General features: G+C 39.0%; 1 protein-coding gene across 4 annotated transcripts in view; it reads right to left on the reverse strand.

The window, feature by feature from the left end:
* Positions 1 to 13,023, reverse strand: part of POLR3B (RNA polymerase III subunit B) — a 134,827-nt gene extending 121,804 nt beyond the window's left edge. For 2 of the 4 annotated variants that reach the window (XM_023509414.1, XM_003783280.3), the window contains exons 1-6: positions 12,730 to 13,023; positions 11,255 to 11,287; positions 8,394 to 8,450; positions 8,244 to 8,308; positions 5,346 to 5,421; positions 1,633 to 1,733 (exon numbers count right to left, since the gene is read on the reverse strand). In XM_023509414.1, the coding sequence (XP_023365182.1) occupies positions 1,633 to 1,733; positions 5,346 to 5,421; positions 8,244 to 8,308; positions 8,394 to 8,450; positions 11,255 to 11,287; positions 12,730 to 12,801 (404 nt within the window). In that variant the 5' untranslated portion in view covers positions 12,802 to 13,023. Of the gene's footprint in view, positions 1 to 1,632; positions 1,734 to 5,345; positions 5,422 to 8,243; positions 8,309 to 8,393; positions 8,451 to 11,254; positions 11,288 to 11,621; positions 11,701 to 12,479; positions 12,488 to 12,729 lie in introns of those variants that run through there. The other 2 variants (XM_023509415.1, XM_023509413.1) reach the window with 2 other exon arrangements.
* Between the last annotated feature and the right edge of the window lie 4,999 nt (positions 13,024 to 18,022).

Genomic DNA, 18,022 nt, shown 5'->3' on the forward strand with positions numbered 1-18,022 from the left:
AAAAAAAAAAAAAAAAAAAAAGAATGTTAAACAACCAAAGAAGAATTTACAAAGAGCAAAATTTGGAGGTGGAAAGGAGAAGCAAAATGGTTGATATAGGCAAACTAAGCTCCATCTTGTATATTAGGAATCAATAAATACAGTCTAAAGTTGACACATTAAAAGAAAAAGGCAAAACATAGCATTTTAAGTTATAGATGTAATAAGCAATAAAAGAAATAACAGAAATAGTGATAAAGGAAATGAGACTAAAGGTAAGGAAGGATATGGAAGGAGGCTACTGTTTTGTATCTAATGTTCTGTCTTATACACTGTTTGATTTGTTGTCAGCTACAAATACTATTTAGATTAAATTAAAATCACTGTAGCTCAAAAAGCAATTAAATGAGATAATGTATGTGATATAGATGGTGCTTGGGACAAATGAACATTCTAATTAACAAAAGTCATTTTTATGAATGCAGGGCTAACAAATGACATCACAGTATCTGGCACACAGTAAACAATAGTTATATCCCCTCTCTCTATCCCAAGATTTAAACCCTAAATCTTACTATTTATGTTTTGCTCCGGTCTCGCCTGCCTTTCCTTCACAATATTCAATCTGATCTATAATTCAGCAATGGTCCAAGATTTATGTGGACACAAGTATGGACTATACATAAGAGAGAAGCTTTCATCTTAATACTGATAAACAGTCCTGCTAAAACAAATATAATTTTAAAATCCTACTTATTTTTCTAACTGAAGAATGAAGAAATAAATATAAATAGCCTCGTCCTTTGAGGAAAATACAGGAGAAAGATTTGTTAAACCTGAGTGTTCTCACAACACTCTGGACTTCTCTATCATAAAACTTACCAAAGGGAGTCATAATTACTCATTCCTCCCTTTCCTGGCAGCTGTGAATAAAGGTAGACAATAGGAGTTTATACTGTTTATCTTCTATTTACCTGAACACCTAGCATAGTGCATGACAAGTGATAGGCAGTTGGTGCATATGTGCTGAACAAGAGAATATTTATTAAGCTCTTAGCACTTTTAAGGGGTGAGGGAAACAGTTGAACAGGAATTATGTGGACTAAGTTTAAAATCTAATATATTCATTAATATTGGGGTTTGTCCATTTCTATAGGACTCAATATATTTCCCTAATTACAAAAAGCAGAATGCAGAGATGCCAGCTGATGTTATCTATCATTTCCAAACTTGTTCTGGGAAAATAAGGTAACTTCTCCCTTAAATATTTCCACATGGGAAACAGTTAAACTTCAAGAAAAGAAATCTCAAACTTAAAATATACATGGAAACCACCAAGACTAACCCAGAAGAGTTAAACTGAAATAGTATTTACCTAATATTTCCCTTAACAGTTTGGAGTTAGAGGAAAGGGAAGCATTTTCCTTAACTTTATAAGAGAGGTTTCATAATTAATAAATAAGCATAACTATGCACTGAACATTACTCTAAGTTCTTTACATGTGCTGACTTGTGTGGATCCATAAAATAATCCCATTTCACCATAATCCCACAGGAACCAACACATGCCACATTTTTCAGATGAGGAAATGGGGTCATAGTTCAGGGCTGGAATCCAGGTAGTGTAGCTTTAATACAGACTTCACTTCTCACCTGCCAATGGGTAAGGCATTGCGGATGATCCTCTGGCTGCCTCGGGTATACTCAATATCTACTGTAATGGGTGCAGAGTATGTCATGTCTCTCAAACGGCACTGAAAGAGAGTAAGGAATCAAGACAGTTACTGCTCCTCCTTTATGGAAAAGAAAAGGTCCTGACCACTTCAAAGAGCTATGTTTCTAGTACAAATCTGACCCACATTGAACTCTGATCTCTCTCCTCCACTGTCAGGTAAAAAAGGGAACAATAAATCTGGTACTGATTTTCTCCTGATCTGATGCCATCAATAGTCTGCTCCTGTATCTTTAAAACAGTTGTATTGGTCCATGCAAAGTGGATCCAAGGAAAGTAATCAACATGTTTTGGCTTATTCAAAACAGTTAATAACCAGTATAAAAATAATTAAAGTATATATACATACATACACAAATTTAAACTATACTTCCTTTTATTCTCCAAGTACACTATATTACAGAACTCTTTAGGTTATGAGATAAATCATTCATTACACCATTCTAACAATTTCCAAATAATTTACAGGATCTTAGAATTTGTTTTGTGTGTTTCCCATAGTAATGAGTAGCAAAATGATGCCCTTGCCTAAGCCATGATCAGACATAGGAATTCCAATAAAAATCTAATGACTTCCCCACTATATTGATGGTCATCAGGTGATGTGCAGTTTCAAAATGAAGTTGTCTGAATACCAACCACACAATTCATGGTGCTAAATCCTTGCTCTGATTTCTACTGAACAAAAGATAGATGTGAGCTTCTTCTAGCCTTATAATGGTGTCTATGATTTTTAAAATATCAAATATTCCTATTACTGAATAATAAATAGGTTATGTTATATTTAACTAGGTCAAGCCTCCTGTTTCAGGCCACACTGAATGCAGTGTGGCATGGTAGTTAAGAATATGAACTCTAGGATGGGTGAAGTAGCTCAGCTGTGATCCTCACACGCTGGGAGGCTGAAGCAGGAGGACCACTTGAGCTCAGGAGACCAGCGTGAGCAAAAGCAAGACCCTAACTCCACTAAAAATAGAACACTTTTCCAGCATGGTGGCATAAGTCTGTAGTCCCAGCTACTTTGGAGGCTGAGACAGGAGGCTTGCTTAAGCCTAGGAGGTTACTGGGAGCTATGATGATGCCATGCATGCACTCTATGCAAGTGACACAGCAGAGACTGTCTCAAAAAAAAGAACATGAACTCTATTGCCTAGGTTCAAATCCTAGCTCACTTAAATTTTAAATAACCCTTCTGAATCTCAGTTTCCTCATACATAAAATTTGGGATGAGAATAATTATTTTAATTCCCAAAGCATAAATATGAATTTTTAGAATGGTGCCCAGTACAGAGTACTATATAAATATTACCTTTTGTTTTTATTAATAAAATTAATGTAATGACCATGATAGGCAAGCACTCAGTGTATTTTAACGAGATAGGTAAGCCCTCAGTGTGTTTTTTATTTTTTATTACTAGATCATATTTGTGCACATTAATTCTATCATGGGATACAGTGTGTTGTTTCCATATACAATTTGAAATACTTTCATCCAATTGGCCAACATAGCCATCATGTCATTCTCATAACTGTTGTGTTAAGACATTTATATATTTAGAAAGCTTCACATGTACCCTTATAGGAAAAATCATAGGCATGATTCCCGCAATCACCTTCCCTTCACCCATCCTCTCTCCTCCTGCCCTCAGTGTGTTTTAACAAACTTATCCCTTTGAGTGGAAATGGAATTTGACATATGTAGTAAAATGTGGGGGTCCACTCCATAGGACCCATACTGCCTCCACGGGCACTCTCTGCTCTCCCCCGCCTTTGTCTATCATAGGGGCGGGCATGTGCTGGTGGTACCTGCAATACCTGTACCCAGCCAGTCCTGCTATGGCTCCATCACTATCCACATACATGTTCTCTCACTCTCCCCAGCTCTTCAAGATTCAACATCTTTCCAAAAACCCCCACCACACCACTGCAACAGTCTCCATGTGTTTTCTTCAAAATGAGAATGAATAATTTTAATGCCAAATGTAGCCTCTGTTTTCTTGACCTCCTTCAAACTACTTTGTCTTCCCCCTCCTCTGAACTCTGTAGTATAGATTAGAAGATAACTTGGAGGCTCAGCGCCTATAGCACAGTGATTAAGGTGCCAGCCATATATGCCGAGGGTGGCACATTCTAACCCGGCCCAGGCCACCTAAACAACAATGACAGCTGCAACAAAAAAATAGCCGGAAATTGTTTTGGGCACCTGTAGTCCCAGCTACTGGGGAGGCTAAGGCAAGAGAATCACTCAAGCCCAAAAGCTGGAGGTGGTTGTGAGCTGTGACACCACGATACTCCACTGAGGGCAACATAGTAAGACTGTCTCAAAAAAAAAGAAGATAACTTGGAAATTGCCAATTGGTGCCTAGTTTTTGAAAAATTAGAAAGATCATGCAAAAGGAAATGAAAAAGAAGAAAAAGCCAAATTAGGACACATACTTTCTAATATCCCACAGCCCTACCCACTCTCTGTTCAATACAAATTGACATATTTACCTTATCTACCTGGTCCTTAGGCATTTAAGTTCACAATCCTTCATGCCTCTCTGTCATATGCTTTGTTATTTTAATCTTTCCACAAGAGTATGAACTCCTTAAGAAAGAATATTGTGCTTCACTTCTTTTTTTCAATGTTGAGACAAAAACTAAATGTTCAATAATACTTAGTGATAAAGTACCTATATAGAATGCCTGGTTACTTGATCATACTGCCTAGACAGTAACATTAACCATAAATCTAACACTTTATTTATTCTTTAATAAAGATCCCTGTGCTACATCCCCTAATTGCTATTTTAGCTTTAACACAAACCAGATGCATCTACAAAAATCTTTCCAATTCTCAATTATGGACACTAAGTGAAAGATTTTAATGAGAAATCTAGAATTTGTTAATAGCCAATAAAAAGACCTATCCTCCTATAGCCCTTTGTCTATACACCTATTTTTCTCATCTTTCTCTGCCTAATGCAATGCCTGGTTGATCCTCGGAAAGTGTGCTAAGCAAGTGACTCCTCTGATGAATAGCACATTATGCAAAGTATGGGTGGAGGGGGGTGTGAGGCTGCTAAAAAGCTCAGAAACAGGACATGGATAAGAAAACAAATATAACAGTGCAAGCTAATTAAAATCAAATGATAAAATAAATAGTACAGAATTGTTTCCTAATATGCTATAGTTTTATATAAGTTGTTTATTACAGTTTGTCCCAGAAGAAATTGTTTTCCTTTTTTTTTTTTTTTTTCTTTTCTGAGACAGCATCTACATCACCCTCGGTAGAGTGCCATGGCATCACAGCTCACAGCAACCTCAAACTTTTGGGCTTAACCAGTGGTTTTCAACATGTGGGTTGCGACCCCTTTTTAACAATGAAAATACACTGCGGCATTAGGAAGGCTGAGAACCACTGTGATTCTCTTACCTCAGCTGGAAATACAGATGCCCAACACAATGCCAGGCTATTTTGCTATTGTAGTTTTATTGTTGTTTGGCAGGCCAGGGCAGGGTTCAAATGGGGCTGGTGCCCTAGGCACTGAGCCTTTATTCCTTGTTTTTAAATCATCTTTTGGCAGTATATATTAAGGGTAGACACTATGTTAATGCAAACAAGTCCAATCAAAGTAAGATTGATAATTACCTCATGAGGGGACACTGGTCTAGTTACATTGAAGCTTTCTTCAACATCAGGAAGCCCAACATAGATATTAAGATATCTGAAAAGCAAATTATTCCAGTATCAATTATACCATTTCAAAGGACATATAAATAAGCTATTTTCCTCACAAATACAAGAATTATGTTTGGCAAATGTTTATCTTACTAAAGATGACAAGTTGGGTTCGCAACAGGTGGTGCCCCAAATAGGGACCAGAGTACAGAGCAGCAGGTGCACACGCAGGTGAGGGAAGCCCCGGTGAGTACAAAGAAGTGAGAACTGCACAGTTGGTAAGTAATTTTTGTGTGTACGGGGGTAGCTTTCATCGGGAGTAATAAATTATTACTGGCTAGCTAATTATTAAGTCTGGCTACTGGAGCGTGAATTCTTTATTCAAATGCTTCAACTATGTTAAAAACCAGTGACTGTCATATTCATATTAATCAATGAGAGGCCCCTCTCCAATCTGTACTGGGTTTATCCCCTTCTGCTCTGGCAGAAGAACCCCTTCCCACTGAATTTCAACAAGAGTTACAAGATGAGAAATGAGAGTATGAAAAGATGACAGGTTAAAAATTATCATGGAAATCCTCTTTTAAAAAATATTATCAATCTCATTATTAAAAAATAGCTTCCTAAAAATGAAACAATGAAAAAGGCAAAGTACAAAAGAATACTGATGGCATGCTATCATTTGTACAAGACAGAAAGGACATAAAGGGAGAAAATATATATTTAGATATGTGTACCCATTTGTGCAAAAGAAACATAGTAAGGACAAAGTAGAAACTAATGACTGGTTACCTGCAGGGAATGGCCGAGAACAGGGTGGAAAGAACTGAAAGGGGAGCAACCATTTTCTGAACTTACTTTTTTGTAGAGGTCTAACTCTTACCACTCAAATAATAATGTTTCACATACCTGCCCCCACCCCCCCAAATAAGAACTAATCTAATTCTGGAAGACAATATTTTAAATGGATACTATAGGGCTAAAGACAAAAAGGACAGCACACAAATACTGTACTCTAATGAAATTTTATTCTCATAAAAGTGTCAGATAATTCTGCAACTTTCTGTATAACCTGGATTGAAAAAATAAGAAAATCTATTATAGATAATGAGAGCCAGATTTCTCATTGTCAGGAACAGTAGTCATAAAGAAAGAAAGGGAAAAGAAGTGGCACCTGTGGCTCAAGGAGTAAGGCGTCGCCAGCCCCATATACCAGGGGTGGCGGGTTCAAGCCCAGTCCTGGCCAAAACTGAAAAAAAAAAAAGAAAGGGAAAAGATTAGAATGAGTCTTGTAGTACTGGATTGGAATTGGAGTTATAGGTCTGCATGATTTTCAATGTATGTAAAAATGGATAGAATATAGAAATATATATATGTATGTGTTAGTATGAACACACATAATATTTCCTAGGTATGCCACTGAGACCTTACTGTCCATATCTTGGTTTCTAAATACTATTTTCCAACAAAAGGGATTAGGGCTTCTTGGAGAAATAGCTGATAATATTCCCCTACTAGGTGAATCACATCTTATGGTGCTAGAAAGTAAAGGAGTGCTCCAAAAACAGGCATCAATTTGAAGGATTTGAGGTAGTCTGTGGCCAAAGCTGAGATAATCTGAGCAATAGAATAATCACAGTCTTGGATTATTAATTCATAGAATCAAATAAATATCCATGAGTCCAAACTCATATAAATTTATAGAGATGAAAGGGGGGGGGCGAAGGAAAGCTCTTCCTTATAGAATTCCAATAATAATGCAGAAGAAGTGATGGACAAAGAGATTCACCATTAAGTAAACCCCATAATAATAACTGCTATAGGTAAAAATTATCAATATATACATAAGATGAGAAATAAAATACAGCAGAACCTCCATAGTTGACCCCCTCCCTACAGTGACCACTTCAGGTTGACCTAATTTTCACAGACCAGACAAGCACCACATATACATATCATTATGGTAGGCCTAGTTCCTTATGTTGACCATCTCTGTATGTTGACCAGTTTGTTATACTCCCTTGCATGGTCAACTTACAGAGTTTCTACTATATTTGCATAGTCTCAAAGGATCTCTCCATAAAATGTTTATTAATTACAAAAGGAAAAATAGTTAACTTTACAATGGAGAAACTTTGAAGATGCCACCTTAACCAAGTGAATAAAGCTAAAAACACCACTAATAAAATATTTTGGTATCTGTACCCCCAACATCAATCAGTGAGCACAAAACAGCACTTCTCTGCTACTCTTGCCAAAAATGCATAACCCAATCTCACTAAAGAGCAAATATCATCTAAACTCAAAATGAAAGACCTTATTAAAAAAATGGACCAGATTATTCAAAAATGTCAAAATTATGAAAGAACAAAAAAGACTAAGGAACTGTCACAGATTGACAAGATTGACAAAACAAGTAATCATAACATGGGGTCTGGATTAACTCCTAAACCAAACTAGTAGGAAAACATCAAATAAGGTCTACAGATCAACTGACAGCATGGTATCACTGTTAAGTTCTTGGTTTTAGTAATTGTGCTGCTATAGTTAATTTAAGATGTTAATATTAAGTGGAAGCTGGGTGAAAAATATATGAAAACTTTTTGTACTATTTTTGTAATTTTTCTCTATGTCTAAAATTATTTAAAATACAAACTTGTTTAAAACATTTAAAAATCTAATGATTTCATTAATTTCTCTATCATAACTATTTGTTATAATTTACCAATTAAAAATTAAATTTGAGCACTTTCTAATTATCTTAAACAGATAAAAGAGAATGATTTTAAGAGTTTGACAGCAACTATATTCACTTTAAAAATGTTAGACATAATCAAAACAGCCAATTAAGAGCAGTTGGTTCCTTACTTCAAGTACCACATGGGGTCAGCATCACTTGTAACCTTTTCATTGGCTTTCATTATCTTCTTTATCTGCAGTGAAAAGGAAAACATTAGGATAGACTCTGGCTTCCAACTAATTCTTATCGAATGTCTATTTCTACAACCTGATGCTCACCTCTACATTAATGAAATAGTTAAATGAGTCTATGTGCTGTTTCACAAGGCCTTTCACCTAAAAGACAAAAGTATAAAGTAGGTTAGCAACAAAATAACAGATTATATGACAGAATCTAATCACAGGTGAACACCAAATTTTTCTCAAAGTGAGTAAAAAACCATAAATTGTATTTAATAAAACTTCTAATTAATGTGCCCTCTTTCCATTTCCACACCATCTGAAGTTTTCTCCCTATGAAACATCTGATCTTTGGGATTTAAAATATGAGTACAGGCATGTGCCATACAATGGCATGTTAATCAAAAACAGATGGCATACAAGAGCTGTCTGGAGAGTATCCTGCCATTGTAAATACTATTTTTCATAGTATATGGCTGGATACTTTCTGGACAACATCCTACATGACAATAGTCCCATAGTATTATGATAGAGCTGAAAAATTACTACCACCTAGTGACTTATACTGGACTTTTCTGAAAAGAGAAACACTTTCTCAAGAAGAGGCTCAGCATTCTAGAAGAAAGCATTGTTATTGTTGGAGAAGACAGCTCCAATTGAGTTACTGCCCTCTGAAGATGTTCCAATGGAACAAGATGTGGAGGTCTAGCAATACTGATGATCCTGGCCCAGGCTAATGTGCATGTGTCTTAGTTTTTAACAAAAAAGTGTTAAAAGTTTAGATATGTTTAAATACAGAAGTGTAATACCACTGTTACAATTTACCTAGCAGGGGTATCTAACCTGCAGCCTGTGAGCCACATGTAGATTACATGAGGACTGTTTTGTTTATCTGAGGTATGAAATATTACAACAACTAGGCATAGACCTTTCTTCTGCTTATCAGCTTTCTGTAGGGTTTGTGTATTCAATGTGTAATCCAAGACAGCCCTCCTTCTTCCAACATACAGTGGAGAAGACAAAAGGTTGGACACCCCTGATATAATATTCAGTATACTAATATGCACTATAGGTTTGTAGCCTAGGAGCAATAGGTTACTGCTGAGAGAATGGGGACCAAAGACCCCATTCTTGGCAAAGAAAGCACCCCCAGAAAAAGAGGAAAACTAAAAAGTAAGCTGAGTGAGTTGGAACAAGGAAAGGTCAGCTAGATTACATTTAAGCTAGCCACTGCTAGCAAGCTTCTTGGCTTTTCTGAAATTCTAGCCTGTTGGGGATATAGCTTACAAACACCCTGCTGGGTCTGTGAGCACTCAGAGGAGAAATGGCTATAGAAGAGATTATGGCAAGTCCTAGAAAAGATAATCTTCTAGAGCACTTCCTGCCCATTAAACAGGCAAAGCAGATACCCATTGCAGAGATTTGCATTTGCCTAGGGCAGAGACCAAGGGAGTAGCGTGAGCTCTGAGATATGGGCAGGAGAGCTTATATCCCTTATCGCAGAGGAAAATCCTCTGTGGTGGTGATGGGAGGAAAATGCCTCCCTTCCACTAGTCCGTCAGAGGAGATTAATGCAGGTGTGGAGATTAACGCAGGTGTCCTTTTACAAGAAACTGCTGCAGTCTTTGTTCCCTCCCTCATCTTACCCTCTGGGCAAATAGATTTCAATAAAATTAGAGTGGAGCAAACACTCTGGGCCATTCCCAGAATCCCACAATGGGCAATGGACTCCTGAGCTCCCATTTTTAATTCTACTCTATGTCTCTTGTCTTTCTTTACCGTCACTTCTAACTCTATTTCTTCAGTAGATCACCTGCCAGTTTCCACAGGTCTCAGTGGATGCTGTTCTTGGGGTGGAACTCCAACAGGCTACAACACATAGCTTGAGTGTGTAGTAGGCTGTACACTATCAAGGTTTGTGTAAGTATACTCCATGATGTTTGAAAAAAGATAAAATTGCCTTTACCACTACTTGTTTTTCAAGTCTCCATTTTTTCACTTAGCACAATGCTTCCAAGATTCATCCATGCTGTAGCAGGGATTAGTACTTGATTTCTTTTTATTGCCAAATAATATTCCATTGCATAACTATACTACATTTTATTTATCCATCCAGTTGATGTTTATTTCAGTTGTTTCTACTTTTGGCTGTTATGAATAATGCTGCTACCAACATTTGTGTACAAGTTTTTGTGTAGACTTATGTTTTCATTTCCTTTAGATATCCAAAAGGAGAAATGCTACATTATATGGCAACTTTATTTAAACATTTGAGGAACTGCCAGGCTGTTTTCCAAAGCAGCTGCAGCATTTTACATTCTTACCAGAGGACCATGAGGGTTCCCAATGCTCCACATTCTCATCAACATTTATTTTTGATTATAGCCATCCTAGGAGGTGTCAAGTGGTCTCTTTGTATGATATCAACTACTTCTCAGCATTAGCTCTTTCAAATTGAATTGAAGCCCTACACCAATTATATTATATTATATTCAGTAGCTCCTCTGACTATCTACCTATCCACTCTAGCCAAACAGTGTTTCCTATGGACCGGTGGAGGCCCCTCTTGAGCACCATGATGAAGCCATATTCTTTGCATTTCTACCTTGCAGCTTAGTTAAATCCTCCTCTCCTAAAATGTGGCTTATGTTTCTGTCACCTCATTTGGGTTGCCCTCTCTCACCACCTGCAGCATCACTCTTTATCCAGTAGCACTTTGGTTCTTATTAATCACGTGCCATGCCACTATGTGTGCTACTTCTCTCTAAATTTAGATGCCACTCCCCTTACCAGTACCTTGTAGGCAAAGAGTTTGTCTTGTATTTCCAAAACCATGCAAAGTACGTAGTTCCACAAAGCCAAAAAATGTGATGAAAATTTAATCTTTAAATAAGTTTGTTTCTTGACTTTTTCTTCTGAAAAATATCCTATCATCATTATAATTAATATAAAATAATTACCTTTAAAAATGCCGGGAGCAGCCTCCATTTTTCCTGTGAACCAGAACAGTAAGAATATCAGAACTCTGTGGTAGCAACCACAATACTTTTATAAGAAGTTGTTTTAATACACCAAAATGAACAAAAGGAAGTAAATCAAATTTTAAACGGTAACTACTTTTATGAAAACCATGTGTATGTATGCAAATAAATGTGTATACACATACATACATACACATAGAGAGACTACAGATTTCTTAAATAAAATATATTTAATTTCTTCTTCATGATTCAAGCACTTTTCATACTTTGTTTTATTCTCATGACACTTCTTGGGAAAGCAGGGTTTGCCAGTTAAGTCTCAGTCTGGTGGGGGGCTAGGACTTACCCCCCAAAGGGAGTTCTTTTTCCGTCCCATTGATCAGAGTTCATCTCAGGGCTGTAGAAGAACAGCACTCATGTGTTTGCCTTTTACAATGAACAGCTGTAAACTGCCACACTTCTGGCGTTCTTGGGCATGCTTTTATACCTTCCTGAGGTTCAAGTGGCCTACCGTGATGGGCTCTTTTCATGTATGACATCTAATCTGCTAATGGGAAACCTAACAAATGGTCTGAGCCAGGTTACCCTTAACTTCTGAAAATCGGATGAAAGGTAAGGAGCTCTCCGCCCCCGAAAAACACATAACAAGAGTCTCACTCTTCGCCCTGGCTAGAGTGCCTGGCATCACAGCTCACAGCAACCTCAGACTCCTGGGCTCAAGCCATTCTCCTGCTGCAGCCTCCCAAGCAGCTGGGACTACAAGCGCCCAGCACGACGCCGGCTAATTTTTTTATTTTTAGTAGGAACGGGGGTCTCACGCTTGCTCAGGCTGGTCTCAAACTCCTGAGCTCCAGCAATCCACCCGCCTCAGCTTCTCGGTGCTAAGATTGAAGGGCGGGAGCCACCACGCCCGGCCCTCGGGCAATTTTTTGAGTGAATCTTCAGGGCGCTTGTAATTTCCCCTGCAGCCCAAACTTAAATTCCGGGTTAAAAGGCAAGATTACTCGCTTAAGATTCAAACGAATCTTAAAAATCAAACGGTTTGATTTTACTACCACAGGCAGCTGCGATACCTCAGGAAAGCTCCCGAGACCTCACTATGCCTCTTAAGCCTTCAAAGATGCGATACATCCCCCAAGGTGGGTGCGAGGACCCATCCACCCGGGGCACACCCACACTGGAAGAGGGCCATCCCGGGGGCCACCTGCAGGGTTCCTGGTCCCCCACAAAGGCTGTCAGCGCCTGGCGGCTCAGCCTTCCCAGCCGCACACCGGAGGGCAGCTTGGGAAAAGACTCCCACTTGCGGAGCTCTGAGCATGCGCGGCAGCCCGAGCATGCGCAGAAATGGTCAGCCGACCTGCCGGCCCGCCCCTTTCGGTGGCCCAAGCAGTAGAGGCAACGCCTCCTCAGAGAGCATTACCGTTCCTTCCTCTACCCGCATGCCGGGCACTCACCTCTACAGTCGGAATCGGCGCAGCCAGCTGCTCCGGGGTCAGGTTTCCAAATTCCTCCGCAAGTACGTCCATGCCGCTCACAACGAAGGAAAAAGCGGACAGACGCTCCAACGCCCGCCTTCACTGCCTCAAGCAAGCTGCAGCACTCGTGGAGCGCGGTGCGCAGAAGCCTAAACTGTCCCCGTTGCGCCTGTTAGTTGGAGGTGCGACTACAAGGTTCCGCCTGCTCCCAGCCGGAACCTGCGGTGGAACCCGGATGTGACCGAGCGAAGCCGGGAAACTGCGCCCCCTGGTGTAGCTCGGAGGTCTGGCCCAGGTATTCCTAAACCTGAGCTGACAGGTTTGTTAATTCTCTCCTAGTTGAGACCATCAAAATATAGTGGTTGTGATTTTAAAAATAATTAGAAGAAAAATGTAAACGGATAATTTGCACAACTTGAACCACTGAGGCAGAGTGTTCATTTGATTCATTCTGAAACGTTAAGCGTTGTGTAGTATGGAAAAGCAGGAAACTTCCCAAGTATTGGTAAAGGAAATGATGGCACATGCACGTCATGGATTAATATACACCATCCACGTAACCATAAAAGGGGTGGGGGGAGAAATTAGCACTAGAGAGTGGGGCATAACGGGATAGCAATTGTTAAATTCTCAGAGTACTAGATAGTCTGGGGAGTAAATACCAGCACGTGGAGAAATTTAGTCCGAAAAGGTAACGTTTAAATTAGGAAGGGAAACTCGATGATTTCCCTCTTCTGAAATCGATTTGGCTTTACTAAAATTGTGTTGGCTTTAGCACCACTGTATTTGAATTACATTAACCTAGAAAAATACACTTGTTTTGTTATTTTGATTTCTTAAAATTAAAGTGGCAGAAATTCAATAAAAAAAATTAGTAAAGGAAAGAGGCCTTATACAGTAAATGATGCTAGAACAGCTGATTAGCCATTTGGGAGAAAAATACATTTAAATAAATCCTCTGTGGATTAAATATTTAAATGTTAATAAAATCTTGGAAGAATATGTAAGTGAATATATTCCTTCCTATCTCTGAGGTGGTGAAGGCCTTCACAGTCCTTCAGAAATTAGGAAACACAGTCAGAAATTACAAAGGATTTTTGTGATATAATTCTAAACATGTTTTTATGATTCTATGAAAAATTTAAGATTTTCTGGTTGGGCATGGTTGCTCACACTCTGGGAAGCCAAGACAGGTGGATTGCTTGAGCTCAGGAGTTCAAGACCAGCCTGACCAAGACCCCATCTCTTAAAAAAAATAGCCAGGCACTGTGTTGGATGCCTGTAGTCCAAACTACCAGGGAGACAGAGGCAGGAGAATGACTTTGAGCTAGAGTTTGAGGTTGCTGTGAGCTATGATGCTATGGCACTCTACCAAGGGCAACAAAGTGAGACTCTGTCTCAAAAAGAAAGAAAGAAAAATTTAAGATTTTCTGGACAGATTTTTAAAAATCACCATGAGTAGAATTTGTTAAAAACACAAGTTGACAGAACACAAAAGGCTGGTCTCCCTAACTTAGAATGAGCTCTTCCAAATCAATGAGGTTGGGGGAAGCCCATTGGAAAAAACAAGGTAAGTGTTACTAACAGTTATTAAATCGATGTAGAGTTTCCATTTGAAAAGATGCAGAACTTTGGGGGATGGATGATGGTGATGGTTGCACAACAGTGTGAATGTATTTAAAGCTGTTGAACTGTACAATATTTTTAATAGCTAAAATGGTTTTATGTATATCATACCACAATAAAAAGTTATAATTTGGGCTCGGCGCCTGTGGCTCAAGCGGCTAGGGCGCCAGCCACATACACCTAAGGTGGCGGGTTCGAATCCCCAGCCCGGGCCCGCCAAACAACAATGATGGCTGCAACCAAAAAATGGCCAGGCGTTGTGGCGGGCGCCTGTAGTCCCAGCTACTTGGGAGGCTGAGGCAGGAGACTCGCTTGAGCCCAGCAGTTGGAGGTTGCTGTTAGTGTGATGCCATGGCACTCTACCCAGGGGGATAGCTTGAGGCTCCGTCTCAAAAAAAAAAAAAAAAAAGTTATAATTTGTAAATATGTATGTACTTTCCAGTTTCTTCCCATAAAGGTATAACCCTTGCGCCATATTAGTCTTATTTCCAAATTAGCTACTTAAATTTTAATGCTTGTGTTTTCTAAGTGTTGTGCTGACATCTGTAAGTAGGAGAAGAAAGGAAAAAATAAATAAAAGATCCAGTTGCTATCTTTGAAGTTCTTACAATTTATCTACAAGGACAAGAAACAACTTGCATGTGTTATCCTTTTGAATTAGCAGATGGCAGCCTATTTAGGAGCTAGCCTGGAAGGGACTGTGAAAGTGAGTTATAGATGGGAGAGGATCTCAAGGTTGGCTCAGGTATATTTGCTATTTGCTCTTTGCGCCAGAGTCCTCTTCACTTTCCACTAACAAGATAGTTCTCCAACTTTATCATGTGTCAGAATCATTTGGAATGCTTGTTAAAACAATCCCAGCTTTCTGAGTAGTAGGCTGGGGCCTACAAATTTCATTTCTAAGAAGTTCCCAGCTGCTGTTGGTCCAGTGATCACACTTTGGATAGCACTACTCTAACCTTAGAAATAGCACTCAATACCATAATCCTGTTTATGAGTCTAATTCTTCTTCAGACTCTGAGCTCCTAGAATAGGAACTGTCTTTGTCTTTATATCCCCGGTTCTAACCCATCATTTGTAAATATTTTGCAAGAAAAAATGCAATGAGTGATAAGGTTGGTGTTACAGTCCCGTTTTTAAATCTGATTTTTTTTTTTTAATTTTCTATAGTAAAGTAGAACACCCTGGTAGCAGTCATCCCAAAATGCAGTCTACATGGCAACAGTTGGCTGATGCTAAGTGGTGTCAGCCCTAAAGCCACACCTGCCACAATCCCTCACAATCCTTCCTGCATTATACCTGCACCCCGGGTCACATCTTTGTCCTCTTTCTGGTCCCCTAAGGGTATGGATTTTTGAAATGAAAAAGATAAGAACAGTCTTGTGATTGTTCTCTTTTCTGCTATTACATCCTTTTCCTAAAATATAAGTACAAAAACACTGGGGATTTGAATAGAGGACTAGAAAATTAATCCCAGTGGTAGTATTTTTTCCCTGAGGGAAAATGCTTAGCATTTTGGAATACTATCCCATCACTAATCTTTAAAGTTTTGGGTTGCCAGATGAGAAACTGACCAGTGTTATGGGGCAGAGATGGGAGAACTGGAAGAATTGGTTAAGGGAAAGCAAGAGAAAGGCAAAGGTGCCCAAGCTGGGCCCTGAATGTCGAGCATTGGAATAACCACTTCATGTACATTATTTAATTGAATGATCAACCCCTGGGGGATAAGTATGATTATCTCCACTTGACAGGTGAAGAGAGTAAGGCTCACAGGGGTTAAGAAATTTACATAAGTAGAGTTAGAATTTAAATCCGTAATTATTTGCCCCCAGAATCCATGTTTTCAAACACTCTGTCAGTAATACCACACTGAAAGCATAGGCTAAGAGAAGACATTTCGAGCAGAGAGAAACTGGCATGAGGGCTTTTGAGTACATTATACCACATTCTGACAATCAAGTATGGTTCTCACATAGAGATTATCAAGGGAAGTGTCTAGATGACTCTAGAAAGATTAACTGGAGCTGGGCCATTTTTGGCCCTCAAGCCATGTTAAAGAAATTTATTCTGAGAGGCTTCAACATGAAGATGCTAAAAGCAAAAGAAAAAGATTATCTTCTCAAAACCTTGGTCCATTCTGACAGAGGAGTTGTATAGTTCTAATTGCTATACCTGAATTAATTCATAATAAAACTAGAGCAGACCAGAAACAATGTCAGAGAAAGAGTAAGACTCTTCAGACTAAAAAGGCAGAGGGAGAGTCCTTGAAGTTATTTCATAAACAGCAAGGTGAGGGTGAAGAGGAACAGAAGTCTCTAAATGCTGTGATCAGAGAACATTCTTCATGGTTAAAAAACCTTCAGTTGCCTGCCATGTCCACAGACTGTTCTCAGAAAAGGCTTGCTCTGTGTTGTGTGACCTTATTATCCTGTCAAAACCAGTAGAGCCAGGTACCTGCCCAAGACGGCCAGGTAGGCTAGATGTAAGGGAGCTGATGTAGGATGTCAGGAAATCCCTTTCTGGTGTGTGTGTTGGGGGTTGCCCATACTGATTAGTGACAATCATATTCTGCATATTCTGTCATCGGGATATTTTTAGTTGACACACTAATAAAAGCAGGACCTGAGAAGTCAGAGTTTTGTAGCAATGCAATAGTGAAAAATATTTTTGATTGGATGACCTAAGGAGCCAATATGGCAAGTAGTTAAGAGCACATATTCCAGGATTAGACTCCTCAAGTTCAAATGTACTTACCAACTCTATGACCTTAGGTAACTTCCTTAGCCTTTCTGAATGTCATTTTGTATGTACGGAAATAATGACAGTGCCTATCTCACAGTCTACTGTGCAGTTATGTGAGATAATTTATATAAAGTGCATAGGGTAGGCCCTGCCATAGGGTAAGTGCTAAGTGGCTATTATCTTATTATATTCAGGTTCACTACACCTGCAAGTGCAGCTGCTGAGACAAATTCCTAGGTTTCCTTTCTTTTTCCTAAAGCTTTACAATAAATCCCTATGTTCCTTTCCCTTGAAATCGGACAAGAGGCTAACACAGTATGCTTAGAAATGAAAAAATAAAACTTTACTCCAAAAATAGAGAACAAGAGAGTACAAGTTGATAATATATATTTTTGAAAGATTAGATTAAATCGTGGAGGATAAGGTCATAAGTGATTACTAGTGAAGTTAGAGCATGTTGGGTTTTGTCTCTATCCTTTGAAGTTGGCGTCAAGGACGATAGCTGCAGCCTTCTGCATGCCCTTGACTTTCTCTGCCAATGACAATATTGGGCTTAATGAACCATAGTTCTGATGAGATAGGATAATGTTTGTTTTTATGTACTCGATCATCACATCTCAAAATACTAAAACCCCTTGAAGCTTGAAAGAGATTTAAGACTCATAAATTACAGTACTCTGGCTACCTTACACTTAGAGTTGCAGACAATTTCCAAGGTATCTCATTTGATTTTTTTTTCTTTTTTTTGAGACAAGCTGTCCCCCTGGGTAGAGTGCCATGGCATCGCAGCTCACAGCAATCTCCAACTCCTGGGTTCAAGCAAGTCTCCTGCCTCAGCCTCCCAAGTAGCTGGGACCACAGGTGCCTGCCACAATGCCTGGCTATTTTTTGGTTACAGCCATCA

The sequence above is a fragment of the Otolemur garnettii genome, unplaced genomic scaffold (assembly GCF_000181295.1).
Source record: "Otolemur garnettii isolate 467f Iridium unplaced genomic scaffold, OtoGar3 scaffold00007, whole genome shotgun sequence".
NCBI classification, from domain to species: domain Eukaryota; kingdom Metazoa; phylum Chordata; class Mammalia; order Primates; family Galagidae; genus Otolemur; species Otolemur garnettii.